We start from the raw sequence: 20,881 nt of genomic DNA on the forward strand, positions 1-20,881 counted from the left end.
ACCTACAGGCACCCGGTGATCCCCTCACAGAGACCTACAGGCACCCGGTGATCCCCTCACAGAGACCTACAGGCACCCAGTGATCCCCTCACAGAGACCTACAGGCACCCGGTGATCCCCTCACAGAGACCTACAGGCACCCGGTGATCCCCTCACAGAGACCTACAGGCACCCGGTGATTCCCTCACAGAGACCTACAGGCACCCAGTGATCCCCTCACAGAGACCTACAGGCACCCGGTGATCCCCTCACAGAGACCTACAGGCACCCGGTGATCCCCTCACAGAGACCTACAGGCACCCGGTGATCCCCTCACAGTGACCTACAGGCACCCGGTGATCCCCTCACAGAGACTTACAGGCACCCAGTGATCCCCTCACAGAGACCTACAGGCACCCGGTGATTCCCTCACAGAGACCTACAGGCACCCGGTGATCCCCTCACAGAGACCTACAGGCACCCGGTGATCCCCTCACAGAGACCTACAGGCACCCAGTGATCCCCTCACAGAGACCTACAGGCACCCAGTGATCCCCTCACAGAGACCTACAGGCACCCGGTGATCCCCTCACAGAGACCTACAGGCACCCGGTGATCCCCTCACAGAGACCTACAGGCACCCAGTGATCCCCTCACAGAGACCTACAGGCACCCGGTGATTCCCTCACAGAGACCTACAGGCACCCGGTGATCCCCTCACAGAGACCTACAGGCACCCGGTGATCCCCTCACAGAGACCTACAGGCACCCGGTGATCCCCTCACAGAGACCTACAGGCACCCGGTGATCCCCTCACAGAGACCTACAGGCACCCAGTGATGCCCTCACAGAGACCTACAGGCACCCGGTGATCCCCTCACAGAGACCTACAGGCACCCGGTGATCCCCTCACAGAGACCTACAGGCACCCAGTGATCCCCTCACAGAGACCTACAGGCACCCGGTGATCCCCTCACAGAGACCTACAGGCACCCGGTGATCCCCTCACAGAGACCTACAGGCACCCGGTGATTCCCTCACAGAGACCTACAGGCACCCAGTGATCCCCTCACAGAGACCTACAGGCACCCGGTGATCCCCTCACAGAGACCTACAGGCACCCGGTGATCCCCTCACAGAGACCTACAGGCACCCGGTGATCCCCTCACAGTGACCTACAGGCACCCGGTGATCCCCTCACAGAGACTTACAGGCACCCAGTGATCCCCTCACAGAGACCTACAGGCACCCGGTGATCCCCTCACAGAGACCTACAGGCACCCGGTGATCCCCTCACAGAGACCTACAGGCACCCGGTGATCCCCTCACAGAGACCTACAGGCACCCAGTGATCCCCTCACAGAGACCTACAGGCACCCAGTGATCCCCTCACAGAGACCTACAGGCACCCGGTGATCCCATCACAGAGACCTACAGGCACCCGGTGATCCCCTCACAGAGACCTACAGGCACCCAGTGATCCCCTCACAGAGACCTACAGGCACCCGGTGATTCCCTCACAGAGACCTACAGGCACCCGGTGATCCCCTCACAGAGACCTACAGGCACCCGGTGATCCCCTCACAGAGACCTACAGGCACCCGGTGATCCCCTCACAGAGACCTACAGGCACCCGGTGATCCCCTCACAGAGACCTACAGGCACCCGGTGATCCCCTCACAGAGACCTACAGGCACCCAGTGATCCCCTCACAGAGACCTACAGGTACCCGGTGATCCCCTCACAGAGACCTACAGGCACCCAGTGATCCCCTCACAGAGACCTACAGGCACCCAGTGATCCCCTCACAGAGACCTACAGGTACCCGGTGATCCCCTCACAGAGACCTACAGGCACCCAGTGATCCCCTCACAGAGACCTACAGGCACCCAGTGATCCCCTCACAGAGACCTACAGGTACCCGGTGATCCCCTCACAGAGACCTACAGGCACCCAGTGATCCCCTCACAGAGACCTACAGGCACCCAGTGATCCCCTCACAGAGACCTACAGGTACCCGGTGATCCCCTCACAGAGACCTACAGGCACCCAGTGATCCCCTCACAGAGACCTACAGGCACCCAGTGATCCCCTCACAGAGACCTACAGGCACCCAGTGATCCCCTCACAGAGACCTACAGGCACCCAGTGATCCCCTCACAGAGACCTACAGGTACCCGGTGATCCCCTCACAGAGACCTACAGGCACCCAGTGATCCCCTCACAGAGACCTACAGGCACCCAGTGATCCCCTCACAGAGACCTACAGGTACCCGGTGATCCCCTCACAGAGACCTACAGGCACCCAGTGATCCCCTCACAGAGACCTACAGGCACCCAGTGATCCCCTCACAGAGACCTACAGGCACCCAGTGATCCCCTCACAGAGACCTACAGGCACCCAGTGATCCCCTCACAGAGACCTACAGGCACCCAGTGATCCCCTCACAGAGACCTACAGGCACCCAGTGATCCCCTCACAGAGACCTACAGGCACCAAGTGATCCCCTCACAGAGACCTACAGGTACCCGGTGATCCCCTCACAGAGACCTACAGGCACCCAGTGATCCCCTCACAGAGACCTACAGGCACCCAGTGATCCCCTCACAGAGACCTACAGGCACCCGGTGATCCCATCACAGAGACCTACAGGCACCCGGTGATCCCCTCACAGAGACCTACAGGCACCCAGTGATCCCCTCACAGAGACCTACAGGCACCCGGTGATTCCCTCACAGAGACCTACAGGCACCCGGTGATCCCCTCACAGAGACCTACAGGCACCCGGTGATCCCCTCACAGAGACCTACAGGCACCCGGTGATCCCCTCACAGAGACCTACAGGCACCCGGTGATCCCCTCACAGAGACCTACAGGCACCCAGTGATGCCCTCACAGAGACCTACAGGCACCCGGTGATCCCCTCACAGAGACCTACAGGCACCCGGTGATCCCCTCACAGAGACCTACAGGCACCCAGTGATCCCCTCACAGAGACCTACAGGCACCCGGTGATCCCCTCACAGAGACCTACAGGCACCCGGTGATCCCCTCACAGAGACCTACAGGCACCCGGTGATTCCCTCACAGAGACCTACAGGCACCCAGTGATCCCCTCACAGAGACCTACAGGCACCCGGTGATCCCCTCACAGAGACCTACAGGCACCCGGTGATCCCCTCACAGAGACCTACAGGCACCCGGTGATCCCCTCACAGTGACCTACAGGCACCCGGTGATCCCCTCACAGAGACTTACAGGCACCCAGTGATCCCCTCACAGAGACCTACAGGCACCCGGTGATTCCCTCACAGAGACCTACAGGCACCCGGTGATCCCCTCACAGAGACCTACAGGCACCCGGTGATCCCCTCACAGAGACCTACAGGCACCCAGTGATCCCCTCACAGAGACCTACAGGCACCCAGTGATCCCCTCACAGAGACCTACAGGCACCCGGTGATCCCATCACAGAGACCTACAGGCACCCGGTGATCCCCTCACAGAGACCTACAGGCACCCAGTGATCCCCTCACAGAGACCTACAGGCACCCGGTGATTCCCTCACAGAGACCTACAGGCACCCGGTGATCCCCTCACAGAGACCTACAGGCACCCGGTGATCCCCTCACAGAGACCTACAGGCACCCGGTGATCCCCTCACAGAGACCTACAGGCACCCGGTGATCCCCTCACAGAGACCTACAGGCACCCAGTGATCCCCTCACAGAGACCTACAGGTACCCGGTGATCCCCTCACAGAGACCTACAGGCACCCAGTGATCCCCTCACAGAGACCTACAGGCACCCAGTGATCCCCTCACAGAGACCTACAGGTACCCGGTGATCCCCTCACAGAGACCTACAGGCACCCAGTGATCCCCTCACAGAGACCTACAGGCACCCAGTGATCCCCTCACAGAGACCTACAGGTACCCGGTGATCCCCTCACAGAGACCTACAGGCACCCAGTGATCCCCTCACAGAGACCTACAGGCACCCAGTGATCCCCTCACAGAGACCTACAGGTACCCGGTGATCCCCTCACAGAGACCTACAGGCACCCAGTGATCCCCTCACAGAGACCTACAGGCACCCAGTGATCCCCTCACAGAGACCTACAGGCACCCAGTGATCCCCTCACAGAGACCTACAGGCACCCAGTGATCCCCTCACAGAGACCTACAGGTACCCGGTGATCCCCTCACAGAGACCTACAGGCACCCAGTGATCCCCTCACAGAGACCTACAGGCACCCAGTGATCCCCTCACAGAGACCTACAGGTACCCGGTGATCCCCTCACAGAGACCTACAGGCACCCAGTGATCCCCTCACAGAGACCTACAGGCACCCAGTGATCCCCTCACAGAGACCTACAGGTACCCGGTGATCCCCTCACAGAGACCTACAGGCACCCAGTGATCCCCTCACAGAGACCTACAGGCACCCAGTGATCCCCTCACAGAGACCTACAGGCACCCAGTGATCCCCTCACAGAGACCTACAGGCACCCAGTGATCCCCTCACAGAGACCTACAGGTACCCGGTGATCCCCTCACAGAGACCTACAGGCACCCAGTGATCCCCTCACAGAGACCTACAGGCACCCAGTGATCCCCTCACAGAGACCTACAGGTACCCGGTGATCCCCTCACAGAGACCTACAGGCACCCAGTGATCCCCTCACAGAGACCTACAGGCACCCAGTGATCCCCTCACAGAGACCTACAGGTACCCGGTGATCCCCTCACAGAGACCTACAGGCACCCAGTGATCCCCTCACAGAGACCTACAGGCACCCAGTGATCCCCTCACAGAGACCTACAGGCACCCAGTGATCCCCTCACAGAGACCTACAGGCACCCAGTGATCCCCTCACAGAGACCTACAGGTACCCGGTGATCCCCTCACAGAGACCTACAGGCACCCAGTGATCCCCTCACAGAGACCTACAGGCACCCAGTGATCCCCTCACAGAGACCTACAGGTACCCGGTGATCCCCTCACAGAGACCTACAGGCACCCAGTGATCCCCTCACAGAGACCTACAGGCACCCAGTGATCCCCTCACAGAGACCTACAGGTACCCGGTGATCCCCTCACAGAGACCTACAGGCACCCAGTGATCCCCTCACAGAGACCTACAGGCACCCAGTGATCCCCTCACAGAGACCTACAGGCACCCAGTGATCCCCTCACAGAGACCTACAGGCACCCAGTGATCCCCTCACAGAGACCTACAGGTACCCGGTGATCCCCTCACAGAGACCTACAGGCACCCAGTGATCCCCTCACAGAGACCTACAGGCACCCAGTGATCCCCTCACAGAGACCTACAGGTACCCGGTGATCCCCTCACAGAGACCTACAGGCACCCAGTGATCCCCTCACAGAGACCTACAGGCACCCAGTGATCCCCTCACAGAGACCTACAGGTACCCGGTGATCCCCTCACAGAGACCTACAGGCACCCAGTGATCCCCTCACAGAGACCTACAGGCACCCAGTGATCCCCTCACAGAGACCTACAGGCACCCAGTGATCCCCTCACAGAGACCTACAGGCAACTGGGGGCTCCTGAGCTTGCTTAGCTTCTTAGTTCAGGCATATTGAGGCTTATAGGCTTTATAAGGGGTTCAAAGCCCAAGTATGGACTGATCATTCATGGATACAGGTGAGCTGCAGAATTCCCCCAACAATGTTATCGTCTCCTTTTATAACCTCTCCCAGCCCCCCATCCCCCCCCCTCCCCCCGTCACCCCCCCCTCCCCCCGTCACCCCCCCCTCCCCCCGTCACCCCCCCCTCCCCTCGTCACCCCCCCCCTCCCCTCTCCCCCCCCTCTCCCCCCCCGTCACCCCCCCCCCGGCGAGTCCATCGGGTTGGACTGCCTTTAACCCTCCGAAACCAGGCGACCCGAACGCGTGTTCGGCCGCTTCGTGCCCGAGGTCTCCCTGCGGCCCCCGACCCACCTGATCCTGGAGCCCGGGGACCGGCCTCTTGCTCCCCCCGCCTTTGCTGCAGCTTCGCCCCGCCGCCAACGTGCTCTCCGCCGCCATCTTACTAGAGGAGCGGCGAGGCCGGTGGAGAGGTCAGAGGTGAACGCCGCTAATAAATACGCTTAGTTTCTTCACATAAACATATCCCCGACATCATGTCGCAGATTCGGACGGAGACCCGCAAAAACCGTGTATTTTGGTGGCGTGGATCGGGGCAGCGGGTCAAAGGTCAAGGTGGGTTTTTCTCATTTTAATGAAAGGGGCGTCCGGAGCCCCGCGGCTCGAAGAAATCGACGCATTTTCGATGTAGAATAAATAAAGGGAAGGTTCTGAGCATAATCTGAGGTGAAGTCCATGAGGGGCGGCGCGGAGGGGCGGGGCGGGGCCGCTGCCGGACTGAGGGGCTGAGATGGCGGCCTGAGCGCGGTCCCGCACTCCTTCCTCCTCGTCCTGCGCCGAGGGCTCCGAGGTCGGGCGGCGGCGTGGTCAGTGGCCTGGTGGGCGCCTCCTTCCCCCCCCCCCCCAACCCCCCGACCCCGGCCCCGGGCTGCAGGCCCCGGGCCTCCCCCCTCCCCCGGCATCCGGATGGACCCGCACGGCACCAACGTGCCCGCCTTCCTCACCAAGCTGTGGACTTTAATCGAAGACCCCAACACCAACGAGCTCATCTGCTGGAACGCAGTAAGTCGGGGGAGGCTGGGGAAGGGCCGGCGATTCCCATTTATCGTCTGGGAACGTACATCACATGCAGGTTCTCCTGGGGGAGCCGAGCAGAATTACTACTGACTGGTGGGGCAATGAAAGGAAGGCGGACGATGCGGGGACACACAAGACCTAAAGTGCACCCGAGTCCTGAGGGGAGTCCCTGCCTGAGGGGGAGATCAGCTGTTCCTGAACCTGCTGGGGGGGGGGGGTGCACATGCAGCGCGGAGGTTCTCCTGGGGGGGCCGAGCAGAATTACTACTGACTGGTGGGGCAATGAAAGGAAGGCGGACGATGCGGGGACACACAAGACCTAAAGTGCACCCGAGTCCTGAGGGCAGTCCCTGCCTGAGGGGGAGGCCAGCTGGTGTGGGGGTGAGGGGGGGGGGCGAGTCTTGTGGCCCCTTGACCTCTTGCCTGATGGCAGCAGCGAGAACACCGCGTGCGCTGGGGTTGGACCCTCGATGGCTGCTGCTGCGTTCCCCCCCCCCCAGTAGATGTTCTCTATAGCGGGGAGGGTTTTGCCTGTGATGTCCTGGGCCGTGTCCACTACCTTTTGCAGGGCTCCACGCTCTCGGGTGGGGTGGGGGGGGGGTGGTATCGGTGATTCCATTACCAGGCCGCGATGCAGCCGGTCAGCGCGCTTTCCGCCACACCACTAGAAATTTGCCAGGGTTTAGGATTAAGAACAGAAGGGGGTTCAAGGCCTCGGGGATTGCTCATCAGTTGAGCAGGTGGATCTAGAACATTTAAGTGCGGTACAGGCCATTCGGCCCTTGATGTTGTTTCAACTCTGTGATAGTACAGATCTCTCACTATCACCAATGTACATAGTGTATATAGTTACAGTATCTAGACTGTGCTTACAGCGATTGACTGAGAGCTAAGCCACGCCTACTGTCTGGGCCTTAAAGGGTTGTGTCCCTAGTCAGGTCGGATCATTCCGGACTGGTCGGCCACCTGTGTAGAGCTCCTGTCTTTTGCTAACTAATAAAAGCCTTGGTTTGGATCAACAAGTCGTTGGTTCTTTCGACGAGCTCTACGAACTAAAAAAAAAACTAAACTCTCTCAACTTCATAACTCTCTATTTTTCTTTTATCCATGTGCCTGCCTAAGAGTCTCTTGAATGCCGCTAATGTTCCAGCCTACATCATCATCCCTGACAAGGCATTCCAGGAATCCACAACTTTAAAAAAAACTTAACCCTGATGTCTCCCCTAAATGTCCCTCCTTCTCTTTGACCTCTGGTGTTTGCTATTCCTGCCCTGGGAAAAAGGCACTGATCTGCTGATAGTTGTTTTGTCAGTGTAAATATTTTTTTAATACCTTGATGAGGGGCTCAAGCCTAAACTGTTGGTTATGTATCATTTTCTTTGCTACCTAAAGTACACTGTCTGACCTATTAAGTTTCTCCAGCATCGTGTTTTTACTTCACCCCTGGTGATTGCAGGCTTTCGTGTTTAACTTTAAAAATTTTATGATCGTGTTTGCTGTTGTTACACTTTAATTCCTGTAAAATTGGTGTGAAACTTTCATTCAGTTTTATTAGGTGGATGTATAACCTTTTTACCCCCTCCATAAATCTTCGTCCGCGAAGCCAAGCCAAAGAAAAAAAAATAACCTTAGTTATGCCCATGAATCCAGGGCTAATTGGTCACGTCAATGTTTGGTTTCATGAACGGTGAAACAAGCTTAAATGACCTGGTCCTGTTCTTGACGTGTCCCAACACGAATCAGTTTCCTTTCTCTCTTGTGAACAACAGAGGAGGGAAAAAAAACATGAGTGAACTGATTTGCAGCCAGCACTCTTCAAAAGGGCAATGCAATGGCACACAGCTCAGTGGCCCTGCTGTGTTGTAAAGAGCTGTTTACATTTGGAATGGGAGAAGGGAGTTTCTCCCCAGCCATTTGCTAACCATTGTCTTTGTCTCAACTTTTGCAACTTATTGTGCAAAAAGTGGCAAGTGTGCCTTCTGTCCCTCATGCTTGTCATAAGATGGAGTCTTTGATAACAGAATGGAAACTGTGCCATCAGCTCATCAATTCTGTCAGTCACCCACTTACATTAATCCCACATTAGTATCCCTTTCCCATTCTTATCAACTCCTTTCTGTCCTTCATCCACCATTCCTGATTGATTAAAGCAATCTATTTGTGCTAAATTGAGAAGCTACGGTTATTTTCATTGGGACAAGGAGTTAAGAGAAGAGTTGATAGGTATATAAGACTATAATGCCAATCAAAGACTTTCTAAAAATTAAATTTTTTTAGACCTACAACGCTGTGACTGGCCCTTTCAGCCCACAAGAATGTGCAGAGGGTATAATCCTTGAGGACATATTTTCAAAGTGAAGGGCAAGAAACGGTGGGGAGATGTGAAAATTATTTTCAGAGAGAATGATTAAAGTATAGAACAGTACAGCATGTGAACAGGCCTTTGAGCCCATCATGTAAGTAGCAAACATGCTGCCAGTTTAACCTAATCCCATAGGTCTGCTCATTGTCTTTATCCTTCCATTCTCTTCCTGTTTATGTTTCTATAGAAGTGCCTCTTAAATGTTGCTACCACCACCTTCCATGGCAATGAGTTTGAAGCACTCATCACTCGTGTACATTTTTAAAAAAAGCCTCATAAATCCCCTTTATACTTTCCTCTTCTTGCCTTAAACCTATGCCATCTCGGATTTGACACTTCCACCTTGAGAAAAAAAAGATTCTATATAGCTCTCCTACACCTCTCATAATTTTTACATATATATTTCTATCGGGTCACACCTCAGCCTTTGATACTCCAAAGAAAGCAATTGAATTAAATTTGTTTAAACTCTGCTTGTGGCTAATGTACAAGCACCATCCTCCTGTTTGTCTTCAGCACTCACTTCAAATGCCTCCACATCTTTGCTGTAGTGTCAACCAAAATTTCATACCACCGTCCAACTATGGTCGACCAAAGTTTTATAAAGCTGCAACAGGAGTCGCCAACTTTTACACTCAACATCCTGGCTGAAGGCACCTCCTTTTCCATTTTAAAGTGGCTATGGTCTTGCACCCCAATATGTCCAAGTACATCAATGTTATGAAGGTTCCTGCCACTTGCTGTACAATGTCCTCTTGCTTTTGACCTCCCAAATTGCATTACGCTGTAGTTGTCTGGATTAAACTCCATCTCCTTTTTCTCTATATTTCAAGCTGATTGATGATTCAGGATTCCTTTATTGTCATGTAATAAAACAGGTGTAATACTATACAGACTTGACTTTCATCTACCATAAAGTAAAGAGTCACCATCAGCAGAAATTGTCCGGCGCCATATACAGTCAAAGAAAGAGAAGCAAGAGAGTGTGTTTCTCCCACCCCCACCATGTGTCGATGGATTTACCTCCAAAGCCTTCACAGACTTCGTCCAAACCATTGGCAGTCCAAGCTCCAGATCAAAACCTCTGACACAATTAGGAACCCTTCAGCACCCTTGGCACCTTCTCACATCCCAGTTCCAAAACCTATTACCCTTTCAGCCAGTCTCCAGCCTGATGTGAGTCTCTTGGCTGCAGTTGTCAGCGGCACGCAGACTGTGTGGATTCCTCGCCTCGAGTCATCAAACACCACCTGTGTGTTCTTCAGCTGCAAAGCCCCTCATTGGTTGGTTGTCTCCTCTGCTTCTCAAATGGTGAGGTGGTCTCCCCATTCTCTGGTGCCCTGTGCCATTCTTCTGCATCCCCAGAGTCTGCAACCCCCCCCTCGAGGCTGCTGCCAAACACACTTTCATTCTTATCCACAACACTGCCAATTATTATGTCACCTACAAGCCTGCTAGTTAGACCACCCACATTTTCGTCCTACGAAGTGTAAACGTCCCTCTTCCACTAACCTCTGCCTTTTCTGACCAAGCCAGTTTTGGGTCCAACTTACCAAGAATCGGGTGACTAAATGCTCTGGACCAGTCTATCATAAGGGTCCTTGTCATGTGCTTCCCAAAAATCCAGGTAGACAACATCCACAACACTTCACTCATCAATCATTTTTTGTTACATCCTCAAAAACTCAATGATTTTTGTGATGCAGGACCGCCCATGCTGACTATCTCGATTTACTTTCCAAATGCATTTAAATCCTGATTTGATAGGAGTAAAATAGTGTCTGCAGACACTATGATTGCAGTGAAAACACAAAGTTAGAGAAACTCAGTAGGTCAAACAGTGTACTTTATTTAAGCAAAGATAAAGAGTCATTACCAATGTTTCAGGCTTGAGCCCTTCATCAAGGTATGAACAAAATGGGCAGTCGCCCATTGTCAGTGAGTGCTTCCAGGAAGGGAATGGGACTAATTGATTGTTTGGTGGTGTTGATTTGAGCTGAATGGCCGCGACCTCTGCCAAGAATATAGTATGATTGACGAGATTAAAGTGCTGAACTTAGGATGTTTCTGCCTTTTGTGATGTGCTTGCCCTTGAACTGAATTTTTATGGGAACCTGTCCTAAATTTCCTCAAGTGTTCATTTTTCTCATGCCTCTCTTAGATAGTAGTCATTATGCATTTTGTTAACATTCCAGTCCTAAATTGAACAATTTGGTTGAATTTCATAAATATTAATTTCTCCTTTCTTTCCAACCTTTTTAGAGCAAAATTTATTTTTAGTTGTCAGAATCGAACCAGATTTAAAAGTAAAATTTGAATGGACAATCACATTAGAGTAATTAATGATTAGATCTTCAAACTATAATCTGTCCAGCATCTTTTAGTTCTCTTTCTACTTGATCTTTGCTTATTTTCACTTATTATTCTTTATATCCGATGATATTTTGAACAGCTTGATTCACAATGAATTCTCGCAAGTCCAAAGAAAAGTGGACAGTCATTACTTGCTGTTTCTGTCATCCATAAAAGATGTTGTTGACACTTTCCAGACAAAGGTTTTCTTGGTTTCTTCAGATTTTACATTTGCTCAAAGCTGGTGCCTCAAACAAAAATGTAAAAATCATAGAATAATCAAAAATATGTGCAGGAGTGGGCTGTTCAGCCCTTGTAGCCTTCACAACCATTCAACAAGATCATGGCTGCTCACACAACCTTAGTACCTATTCCTGCTTTGTCTCTGTAACCCTTGATCTTTTTAGCCAATCAGGTTACATTCAACATCCTTTTAAATATATCTAGCAACCTACCCTCAACAGCTTCCTGTGATGGGTTCCCCAAGGTCACAACTCTGACTGAAAAAGTTTCTCCTCCTCTCAGTCCTACATAGTTTACCCGACTGTGACCCCTTTGTTCAGGACTTTCCTAATATTAAGAACATTTTTTCCTTCCCTTAACCTGTAGGCTTGTCAGAATTTTGTTTGAGATCCCCTGTCTTTCTTGCAAATTCCAAAGAGTATCACCCAATTCTATTCAGTTTTTCTTCATGCAGCATTCCTGCCATCCCAGGTTAAATTTTGCCGCACTCCCTCGTGACTTTGATCGGAACAGAAAATGTTCAGTTCTGGGCATTGATTAAAAGATGAATATGTCAGGCATTGCTTAAGAACTCACCTGCTGCTCAAAATGACAATGGCAGGGATTTTTAACTTCCACTTGAGAAAGCAGACAATGATTTTTGTTTCGCATCTCACCCAACAGATGGTATAATCTGAAAATGCAGCACAAAGTTGATGTGTTGGCTTTAAGTCCTAAAATCCAAACTGCTTGGGGATTGGGTTGGTCCGGATTCTCGGGCAGTACTTTTAAAAATCAAATTTAAGGAGAATAAAGAGATGAATGGATAAATTTTGATAGTATATTGATGAAATATTTTTTGATATAAAATACAAAGTGCAAAAAAAAAAATTTGTTCATTTCTGTCTCTTCTGTGCATCTGTGGCACTTATGCATGCATGCTCACGAAAGCCTGCTAAATTTTAAAAGTTCGAGAGTTTTCGAGAAGTCTGCATTCTCAGGTGGTCTGGATTTCTGGCATTCTGATTTTTGGACTTTTATTGCATCTCCAGAGTGGAATGTGTGCTTAGAATCTTCTGACTCCAGTGAGAAAACAACTCATTGCACCTTTTATAGTGCTGGGGAGTCCAACCCAGGTGATTGGGGGGGGGCCAATGGCTCAGTGCCAGGCAGGCTAATCTAATTATGGCAGCTGATGAGTGATCTGAGATCAAGTACAGGCAGGCTGGAGGGTGTAGGCTAGGTAATTAATATGGCCCAACAGCAAGGTGTGTGTTGATAGGTGGGGTGGAACAGGAGCTTGATTGGCAGCTGATGTGTTCTCCGACTAGGTAGGGAGTAGTGCCGACATGTGACAGCCATGACCTCTCCCAATACAGACCTTAATATATCTTGTACTTTTATCATACCATGAATTTAATATTCTGTGCCCATGTTCATAGGCAATGACACATTTTTACACAATGGTGCTTTTATTGATATCCCTACTTTTTTCCTATACATTAATTAATTTCGTGCCACATTCTAATGTTTATGTATTAGAATGGGAAATTCGTCTTTTTCTTTAGTGATTTGAAACTCCATTTATAAGTCAAGCCCTTTGCTTCCCCCTCCCTCCATTGAGTACATTCCCATTTGAACCCTCGTCCCTTAACAACAGCTCCATAACCAAGAAATGACAATAATCTTTGAACTTTATTCCAGTCCAGGATAAACTACTACATGTGGATAAGATGGATCTTGGGCTGGGCTCTCAAGTTAGCAAGGTAGCTGATGCTCCAGGACTAAAAGACATTTGATCAGAATACTTTAAATCAGAAAAAGTCACTTATTTTCAAATTTTTGGGTTAATTTTAGAAAGGGAAGTCTTCTGCTGAGGACTTGAGTTACTTTCACTCAGAGCAGGTCCTGTTGAGGCTACAATCTTATGGAAGGAACACATTGAATTGATCAGCATGCCTTGGAAATAAAGGGAAATCCCCAGGAGATTGGGCCATAATCCTGCGAGAGCTCACCTTCCCTGTTCAAATTAAGACCCTCAGCGAGCAAAATTTCTGTTGCCAGTCTGAAAAGCAGGGTGCAGATTCAAAATCAGCAAATGTCAGGTTGGTGGGAACTTTGGGGTCATGAGGACAAACTTGTGCAGAGTTTTGATGATCTGGAACTCATTCCCTGCAAAGGTGATGGAAAATGTTCATAACTTTTTTTTTAAAGTAATTGGATGGGCACAAGATCATTCTTGGGGCTATGCAAGAGGATTTGGGAAGTGGGACTAGATGCATCGCCAAAAGAAGAGCTGGTGCGGGCTGATTGGTGCCTCTCCTGTGATGCCTTTTAATTGAATAAATAGACGACTGATCCCTATTGAGCTGGTTTCAGGACAGTTACAAATAGAACACTGATGGAACAAGATAGTGAGCTGGAAATATTAACAGGTTATGACATCTGATGTAAATTATTTATACTGCTATTTTTGGGAAGATTATTACTGGGGTGTGAATCAGAGTTGCCGCTCGGACTGTCAGCATTTGAGTGATATGATCCAAGCAAGAGTGAAAAAAGGTTCCAGTTCACTAATTTTTCACGCCCAATGTTTTTAATTTTTTTTGCATGATTAAGCAAAGTGACTGGATTTGATGTATGACAAATTGAACATCATTACCTTTGACTTACATTTCACTCATTCACTTTGGAACATCTGCATACGTGATCAAATCAAACATGGACTCCGTGTTCTAGAAACTTTAGTAGTCCAATTTATAATAAATATCAATCTTAATTCCAAAGTTGATTAAAGAAATAAATCTGAACAGTATCTTCAATTTCCATGTTTATGCTGATTTGGATATGGAACATAGAACATTACAATACAGGCCCTTTGGCCCATAATGTTGTGCCAATATATATTCTCTTGTGGCGGCCCATTGCGGCAGCGACCAGGCCGATGCTCTGGGCGGTGAGCACAACTAAAAGCCAGCAGACTGCGCAGCGGCACTGGCCCTAACGCTGCACAGCCAATGGACAGGGACAGCTTGTGGGGAAGAAAGGATTGTGATGCAAGAAAGTACCCATGCTGGGAAACCCAGTTTTGTTATGCAGGCCATTGCATCAGCAGAAGGGGGGAACGGTGGGAAAGCGAGGAGTATAAAAGTCAGGCCTGAGCCCCAAATAAAGCAAAGCTTAACCTGACTAGACGTGTGTGTGTCTTTCTTCCAAGTAGCATGTGGTTACACTCTACCCAAAAAAAACTAAACCCTCCCTATAATAACCTATTTTTCTTTCATCCATGTGCCTGTCTCAGGGTCTCTTAAATGCCTCTATTGTTCCATTCTCCACCCCCCTACTCCTGGCAATGCATTCCAAGCTCCCGCAACTTTAAAAAAAAAACACCCTAAATCTTGCTCCCTTCACTTTGTTCAGATGTCCTCGGGTGTTTGCTGCTCCTGCCCTAGGAAAAATGAGCTGGCTGTTGACCTCGTAATCTTGGAGACCTCCATTAACTCACTTCTCATCTTCCCTTGAAAGAGAAAAACCCCAGCTATGCTGACCTTGCCACACAAAACATTTTCCAATCTATGCAACATCCTAGTAAATCTCCTCTGCACTCTCTCCATAGCTTCCACATCCATCTTTTAATGAGGCGACCAGAACTGAACCAATATTCCATGTGTGGTTCGACCAGTGCTGCAACAACACTTCATGACTCCTGAACTCAATCCCCAACTAATAAAGCCAGCATACCTATCAACCTGCACAGTAACCGTGAAAGTTCTGTGGATTTGAACTCCAAGGCTCTTCTGTTCTTTCACAGTGTTAAGTATCCTACCATAAAATATTGTGATATTTACTATATACATTTATAAGAAAAAATGAAAACTTTTTAAAAAAAAAAGTATCCTATCATTAACCATGGACTCTGACCTTCCAAAATGCATCACCTCACACTTATCCAGCTTGAACTCCATCTGCCACTTTTCTTCCCAACTCTGCAGCCTGTCTATATTCTGTTGTAACCTATGGCAACCTTCAACACTATCCACGACTCCAAACATCTACAAACTTGCTGACCCTCTATATATTCGTCCACATAAAATTTATTAGTGTTGCTGTATACAGTTGAATGATGTACAGTCAGTGTTTTGTCTTTTGTATTAAAAGAGAGCTATTTGTGTCCTTGCTCCTGATGTGGATCTGGCTGAAAGTGTACATCATTATTTCAAGTGAAGCTCAGATAAAGGTTAAAAGAAAGCACTTGGTTGTGATGCTTTCTGAGAGTAAATTGCCCGCTGAGACAACAGCTCAATATTGTATGATGAAGAACAGGACTTTGAACAAGGTACCACATTACTCTATACGCAGAAGAAAAAATTGGTTCATAGTTGGTATCTCGAGCTGTACCTTGGATATATTTGCTTGTTCTATATAAGTGTTGGGAGGGAAAGTGTAGGTTAGGGAGTGGAGGTATAGGTGGTATCAAAGACATGTTTGAGCTTGGTGAGGTTGACTCATAATAAATAAGGAAATAATTCCATGATCTGTCATTTTGATGTTGTAGGAAAGCTGAAATGTTTCTTGGAAACGTCAAGAACTCGAAACAAAAACATCAACTGAAGAAAAGGAATAATATTTTTTAAATGAGAAGAACTAACTGGAACCTATAGATTGATGTCCATTGTGATTTAAGAAGTTGCAGTTGAGTTTCTGAATATAGAGGATGTTTAATATGGATTCATGTCAGAAACAAGATTTTGACATCTTTTGAAGTGTCTGATTTAAGTTGACTAGAAACTCCACTTATTTTGGAAGGCATGAAAATACTGTGAGAGCAAGAGACATAAATGCTGTGACTACAGTTCAATGAGTGTTGATGATTTGCTTCCTGATTTCCTCAACACCACACCCCTGCTAAGAGTATTGTAGAATTCTTCCATGGGTATGTCAATACATTTACAAGCATCATCTATATCCGTCATCACACGCATTGTCTCATAATTCTGACATGCTGGATGCTGGAACCACAGCTGTTACTTTTTCCATCCCTCATTGTTGGGCCCAGTAGATTAGATAAGTTTATTCAGCGTGCTTCAGTAATATGCCAGAAATATTGTTTGTTTCCATAAATTTGATGCAGTTGCCATCCATTGGTATGAACTAGGGCTTTACAGGATGGTTGGTGGACAAATGTTTTCCCTGGCTGAGGTGTCTAGAACCAAAGTTTTGGGAAAAGGGTTCTATTTCAGCCTAAAAGTGGGAGGCATGGTTAGCATAACACTGTTACAGCGTCAGCGATCAGGGCCAGGATTTGAATCCTGCACTATCTGTAAGGAGTTTGTACGTTCTCCCTTTTATTTATGTTTATCTTGTAACCCGACACTTCTCCATATTCCTTCAATTTCTTATATAATTCTTTTATTGATAGTTCTGGTTCTGTTAAGTACACTATAACATCATCTGCAAATAAACTGATTTTATATTCCTTGTCTTTTATTTTTATTCCTTTTATATTATTATCTGTTCTTATCAATTCTGCTAGTGGTTCTATAGCTAACGCAAACAATAAAGGTGATAGTGGGCATCCCTGCCGTGTTGACCTGCTTAAGTTAAATTGCTTTGATACATGTCCATTTACTGTCACTTTCGCTAACGGTCCCTTATATAATGCTTTAATCCAATTAATATACTTCTCCGGTAAACTGAATTTTTGCAATACTTTGAACAAATAATTCCATTCTACTCTGTCAAAGGCCTTCTCTGCGTCTAAAGCAACTGCTACTGTAGGTGCTTTATTCCCTTCTACTGCATGAATTAAGTTAATAAATTTACAAATATTGTCTGTTGTGCGTCTTTTTTTGATAAATCCAGTTTGGTCTAAATTTACCATTTTCGGTACATACTCTGCTAATCTGTTTGCTAATAGTTTAGATATTATCTTATAATCTGTGTTAAGTAAAGATATTGGTCTATATGACGCTGGTGAGAGTGGATCTTTCCCTTGCTTTAGTATTACTGTAATTATTGCTGTTTTACATGAATCTGGTAAGCTTTGTGTTTCATCAATCTGGTTGATTACTTCCAGGAGGGGCGGAATTAATGTCTTTAAATGTTTTGTAGAATTCTATTGGGAATCCATCCTCTCCTGGTGTCTTATTATTTGGTAATTTTTTTTATTATCTCTTGTATTTCTACTATTCCAAATGGCTCTGTTAATTTATTTTGTTCCTCTATTTGTAGTTTTGGTAGTTCAATTTTAGTCAGAAATTCATCTATTTTCCCTTCTTTCCCTTCGTTTTCAGTTCGGTATAATTGTTCATAGAATTCTCTAAAGTTTTCCTTAATTTCTTTTGGATTATATGTAATTTGTTTGTCTTTTTTCCTTGATGCCAATACCATTTTCTTAGCTTGTTCTGTCTTAAGCTGCCATGCTAGGATTTTGTGCGTTTTTTCACTTAGTTCATAATATTTCTGTTTTGTCTTCATTATATTCTTCTCCACCTTATATGCTTGTAGTGTTTCATATTTTATTTTTTTATCCGCCAATTCTCTTCTTTTAGTTGTATCTTCCTTCATTGCTAATTCTTTTTCTATATTTACTATTTCCCTTTCCAACTGCTCTGTTTCCTGATTATAGTCCTTCTTCATCTTGGTTACATAACTTATTATTTGCCCTCTAATGAATGCTTTCATTGCATCCCATAGTATAAACTTATCTTCCACTGATTCCGTATTTATTTCAAAATACATTTTTATTTGTTTTTCAATAAATTCTCTATTAAATCCTGCCTTTTAAGTAATATGGGGTTTAATCTCCATCTATACATTCTTGGAGGGATGTCCTCTAACTTTACTGTCAATATTAAGGGTGAATGGTCCGATAGTATTCTAGCTTTATATTCTGTTTTTCTTACTCTATCTTGCATACGAGCTGATAACAAAAATAGGTCTATTCTTGAGTATGTTTTATGTCTAGCCGAGTAATATGAATATTCCTTTTCCTTTGGGTGTTGTTTCCTCCATATATCCAAAAGTTGCATTTCTTCCATCGATTTAATTATAAATTTGGTTACTTTGTTCTTTCTGTTAATTTTTTTCCCAGTTTTGTCCATATTTGAATCCAAATTCAGGTTGAAATCCCCTCCTATTAATATGTTCCCTTGCATATCTGCTACCTTCAAAAAAATATCTTGCATAAACTTTTGATCTTCTTCGTTAGGTGAATATACATTGAGTAGATTCCAAAACTCCAAATATATCTGACATTTTATCATTACATATCTCCCTGCTGGATCTATTATTTCCTCTTCTATTTTAAATGGCACATTTTTACTAATTAATATAGCTACTCCTCTTGCTTTTGAATTATACGACGCTGCTGTTACGTGTCCTACCCAATCTCTCTTTAATTTCTTGTGCTCCAATTCAGTTAAATGTGTTTCTTGCACAAATGCTATATCAATTTTTTTCTTTTTTCAGTAAATTTAGCAGTTTCTTCCTTTTAATTTGGTTATGTATTCCATTAATATTTAAAGTCATATAGTTCAACGTAGCCATTTTATACTTTGTTTATCTTCCCTTTCCGTTTCTCCATCATTACTTTTCCTTCTTATCCATTTCTGTTTTCTTGTTTTGAACCCTTTATAAGACAACATTCCTAAAACATCAAACATTTTCCTTATTCTCCTATTTAAAACTTCTTTAGCCCCAATCTCCCCTTCCCCTCCTGAGTTGTCCATTATCCCTTGTCGGACAACCACATCTCCCCTCTCCATTTGGATTTGCGAATTCACTCGCAAGCGTCAGCTGATTTTGCAGTGACCGCAACTCCTCTCCACCCAGCCCCCCCCAGAAAAGATTTCACTTTTCATATGTGACAAAGGTCACTCTTTTAATTCCCTCCTTATTCCCTCTATTCCTTTTCCTTCCCTTATTAATTCTTGTCTATACTATCTATATTTTCCTCTAAATACGGATACATTCATGTATGCACATTATACATATACACACATATACCTCTTTACCCACATACGTATAAATCGTGGTCATTTTTACTCTTATTACATGTCTTCATCTCTCTGTTTGTTTTGTAGTTGTTCTGCAAATTTCCTTGCTTCCTCTGGATCCGAGAATAGTTTTTTTTTTCCATAAGATCGTTTTCGATGTATTGAACTCCTTTCTCTTCTTCAGGAGTTCAAAACTTATGTGTCTTTTTAGTTCTCAGTCTTTTGTACTCTCGTTACACGTCTTCATCCCTCAGTCTATTTTGTAATTGTTCTGCAAATTTTCGTGCTTCCTCTGGATCCGAGAATAGTCTGTTTTGTTGTCGTGGAATAAATATTTTCAATACCGCTGGATGCTTTAGTATATATTTATACCCTTTCTTCCATAAAATCGCCTTTGCTGTATTGAACTCCTTTCTCTTCTTCAGGAGTTCAAAACTTATATCTGGATAAATGAAGATTTTTTGCCCTTTGTACTCCAGTGGCTTGTTGCCCTCTCTTACTTTTTCCATTGTCTTCTCCAGTACCTTTTCTCTTGTAGTATATCTTAGGAATTTTACTAAAACAGATCTTGGCTTTTGTTGTGGTTGTGGTTTAAAGGCCAATGCTCTATGTGCCCTTTCTATTTCCATTTCTTGCTGTAGTTCTGGACATCCTAGGATCCTAGGGATCCAATCTTTTATAAACTCTCTCATATTCTTGCCTTCTTCATCTTCCTTAAGGCCCACTATCTTTATGTTATTTCTTCTGTTATAATTTTCCATTATATCTATTTTCTGAGCTAACAGTTCTTGTGTCTCTATAACTTTTTTATTAGATTCCTCTAATTTCTTTTTTAAGTCCTCTACCTCCATTTCTACTGCTGCTTCCCGCTCTTTCATCTTGTCCATTTTCTTTCCCATTTCTGTTAAGGTCATATCTATTTTATTCATTTTCTCTTCTGTATTGTTTATTCTTCTTCTTAAATCATTAAATTCTTGCGCTTGCCATTCTTTAAATGACTCCATGTATTCTTTAATAAGAGAAAGTATATCCTTTATCTTGCCTTTCCCTTCTTCTTCTATTTCACTGTACTCTTCCTCCTCTTCTTCCTCTGGGTTGGCCATCTGTTGTTTCTTTGTTGCCCTTTTCTTCTCTTCTTTCTTGTTTTCGTTGTCTTCTATGTTCTCCTCTTGCTGCAGGTGTTCTGCAGCTGTCGTTGCCGGCTGTGGAGATCGACTCCCCAGCTGGTCCCCCCTCCCGTCGGTGTGTTTTTTTGCACGCGCGGCTGCGCACTT

The 20,881-nt window shown here is 46.6% G+C and overlaps 2 protein-coding genes across 5 annotated transcripts in view; one reads left to right on the plus strand and one right to left on the minus strand.

Annotated features, from left to right (window-relative positions):
• bop1 (BOP1 ribosomal biogenesis factor) overlaps nt 1–6,262 on the minus strand; it is a 273,049-nt gene extending 266,787 nt beyond the window's left edge. Inside the window, exon 1 of the mRNA XM_069915117.1 lies at nt 5,952–6,262. Coding sequence (XP_069771218.1) covers nt 5,952–6,038 — 87 coding nt within the window. The 5' untranslated portion in view covers nt 6,039–6,262. The remainder of the gene's footprint in view (nt 1–5,951) is intronic.
• hsf1 (heat shock transcription factor 1) overlaps nt 6,246–20,881 on the plus strand; it is a 155,933-nt gene continuing 141,297 nt past the window's right edge. For 2 of the 4 annotated variants that reach the window (XM_069915119.1, XM_069915118.1), the window contains exon 1: nt 6,485–6,659. In XM_069915119.1, coding sequence (XP_069771220.1) covers nt 6,564–6,659 — 96 coding nt within the window. In that variant the 5' untranslated portion in view covers nt 6,485–6,563. Of the gene's footprint in view, nt 6,324–6,386; nt 6,660–20,881 lie in introns of those variants that run through there. The other 2 variants (XM_069915120.1, XM_069915121.1) reach the window with 2 other exon arrangements.

The sequence above is a fragment of the Narcine bancroftii genome, chromosome 1, assembly GCF_036971445.1.
Source record: "Narcine bancroftii isolate sNarBan1 chromosome 1, sNarBan1.hap1, whole genome shotgun sequence".
Lineage (NCBI taxonomy): Eukaryota > Metazoa > Chordata > Chondrichthyes > Torpediniformes > Narcinidae > Narcine > Narcine bancroftii.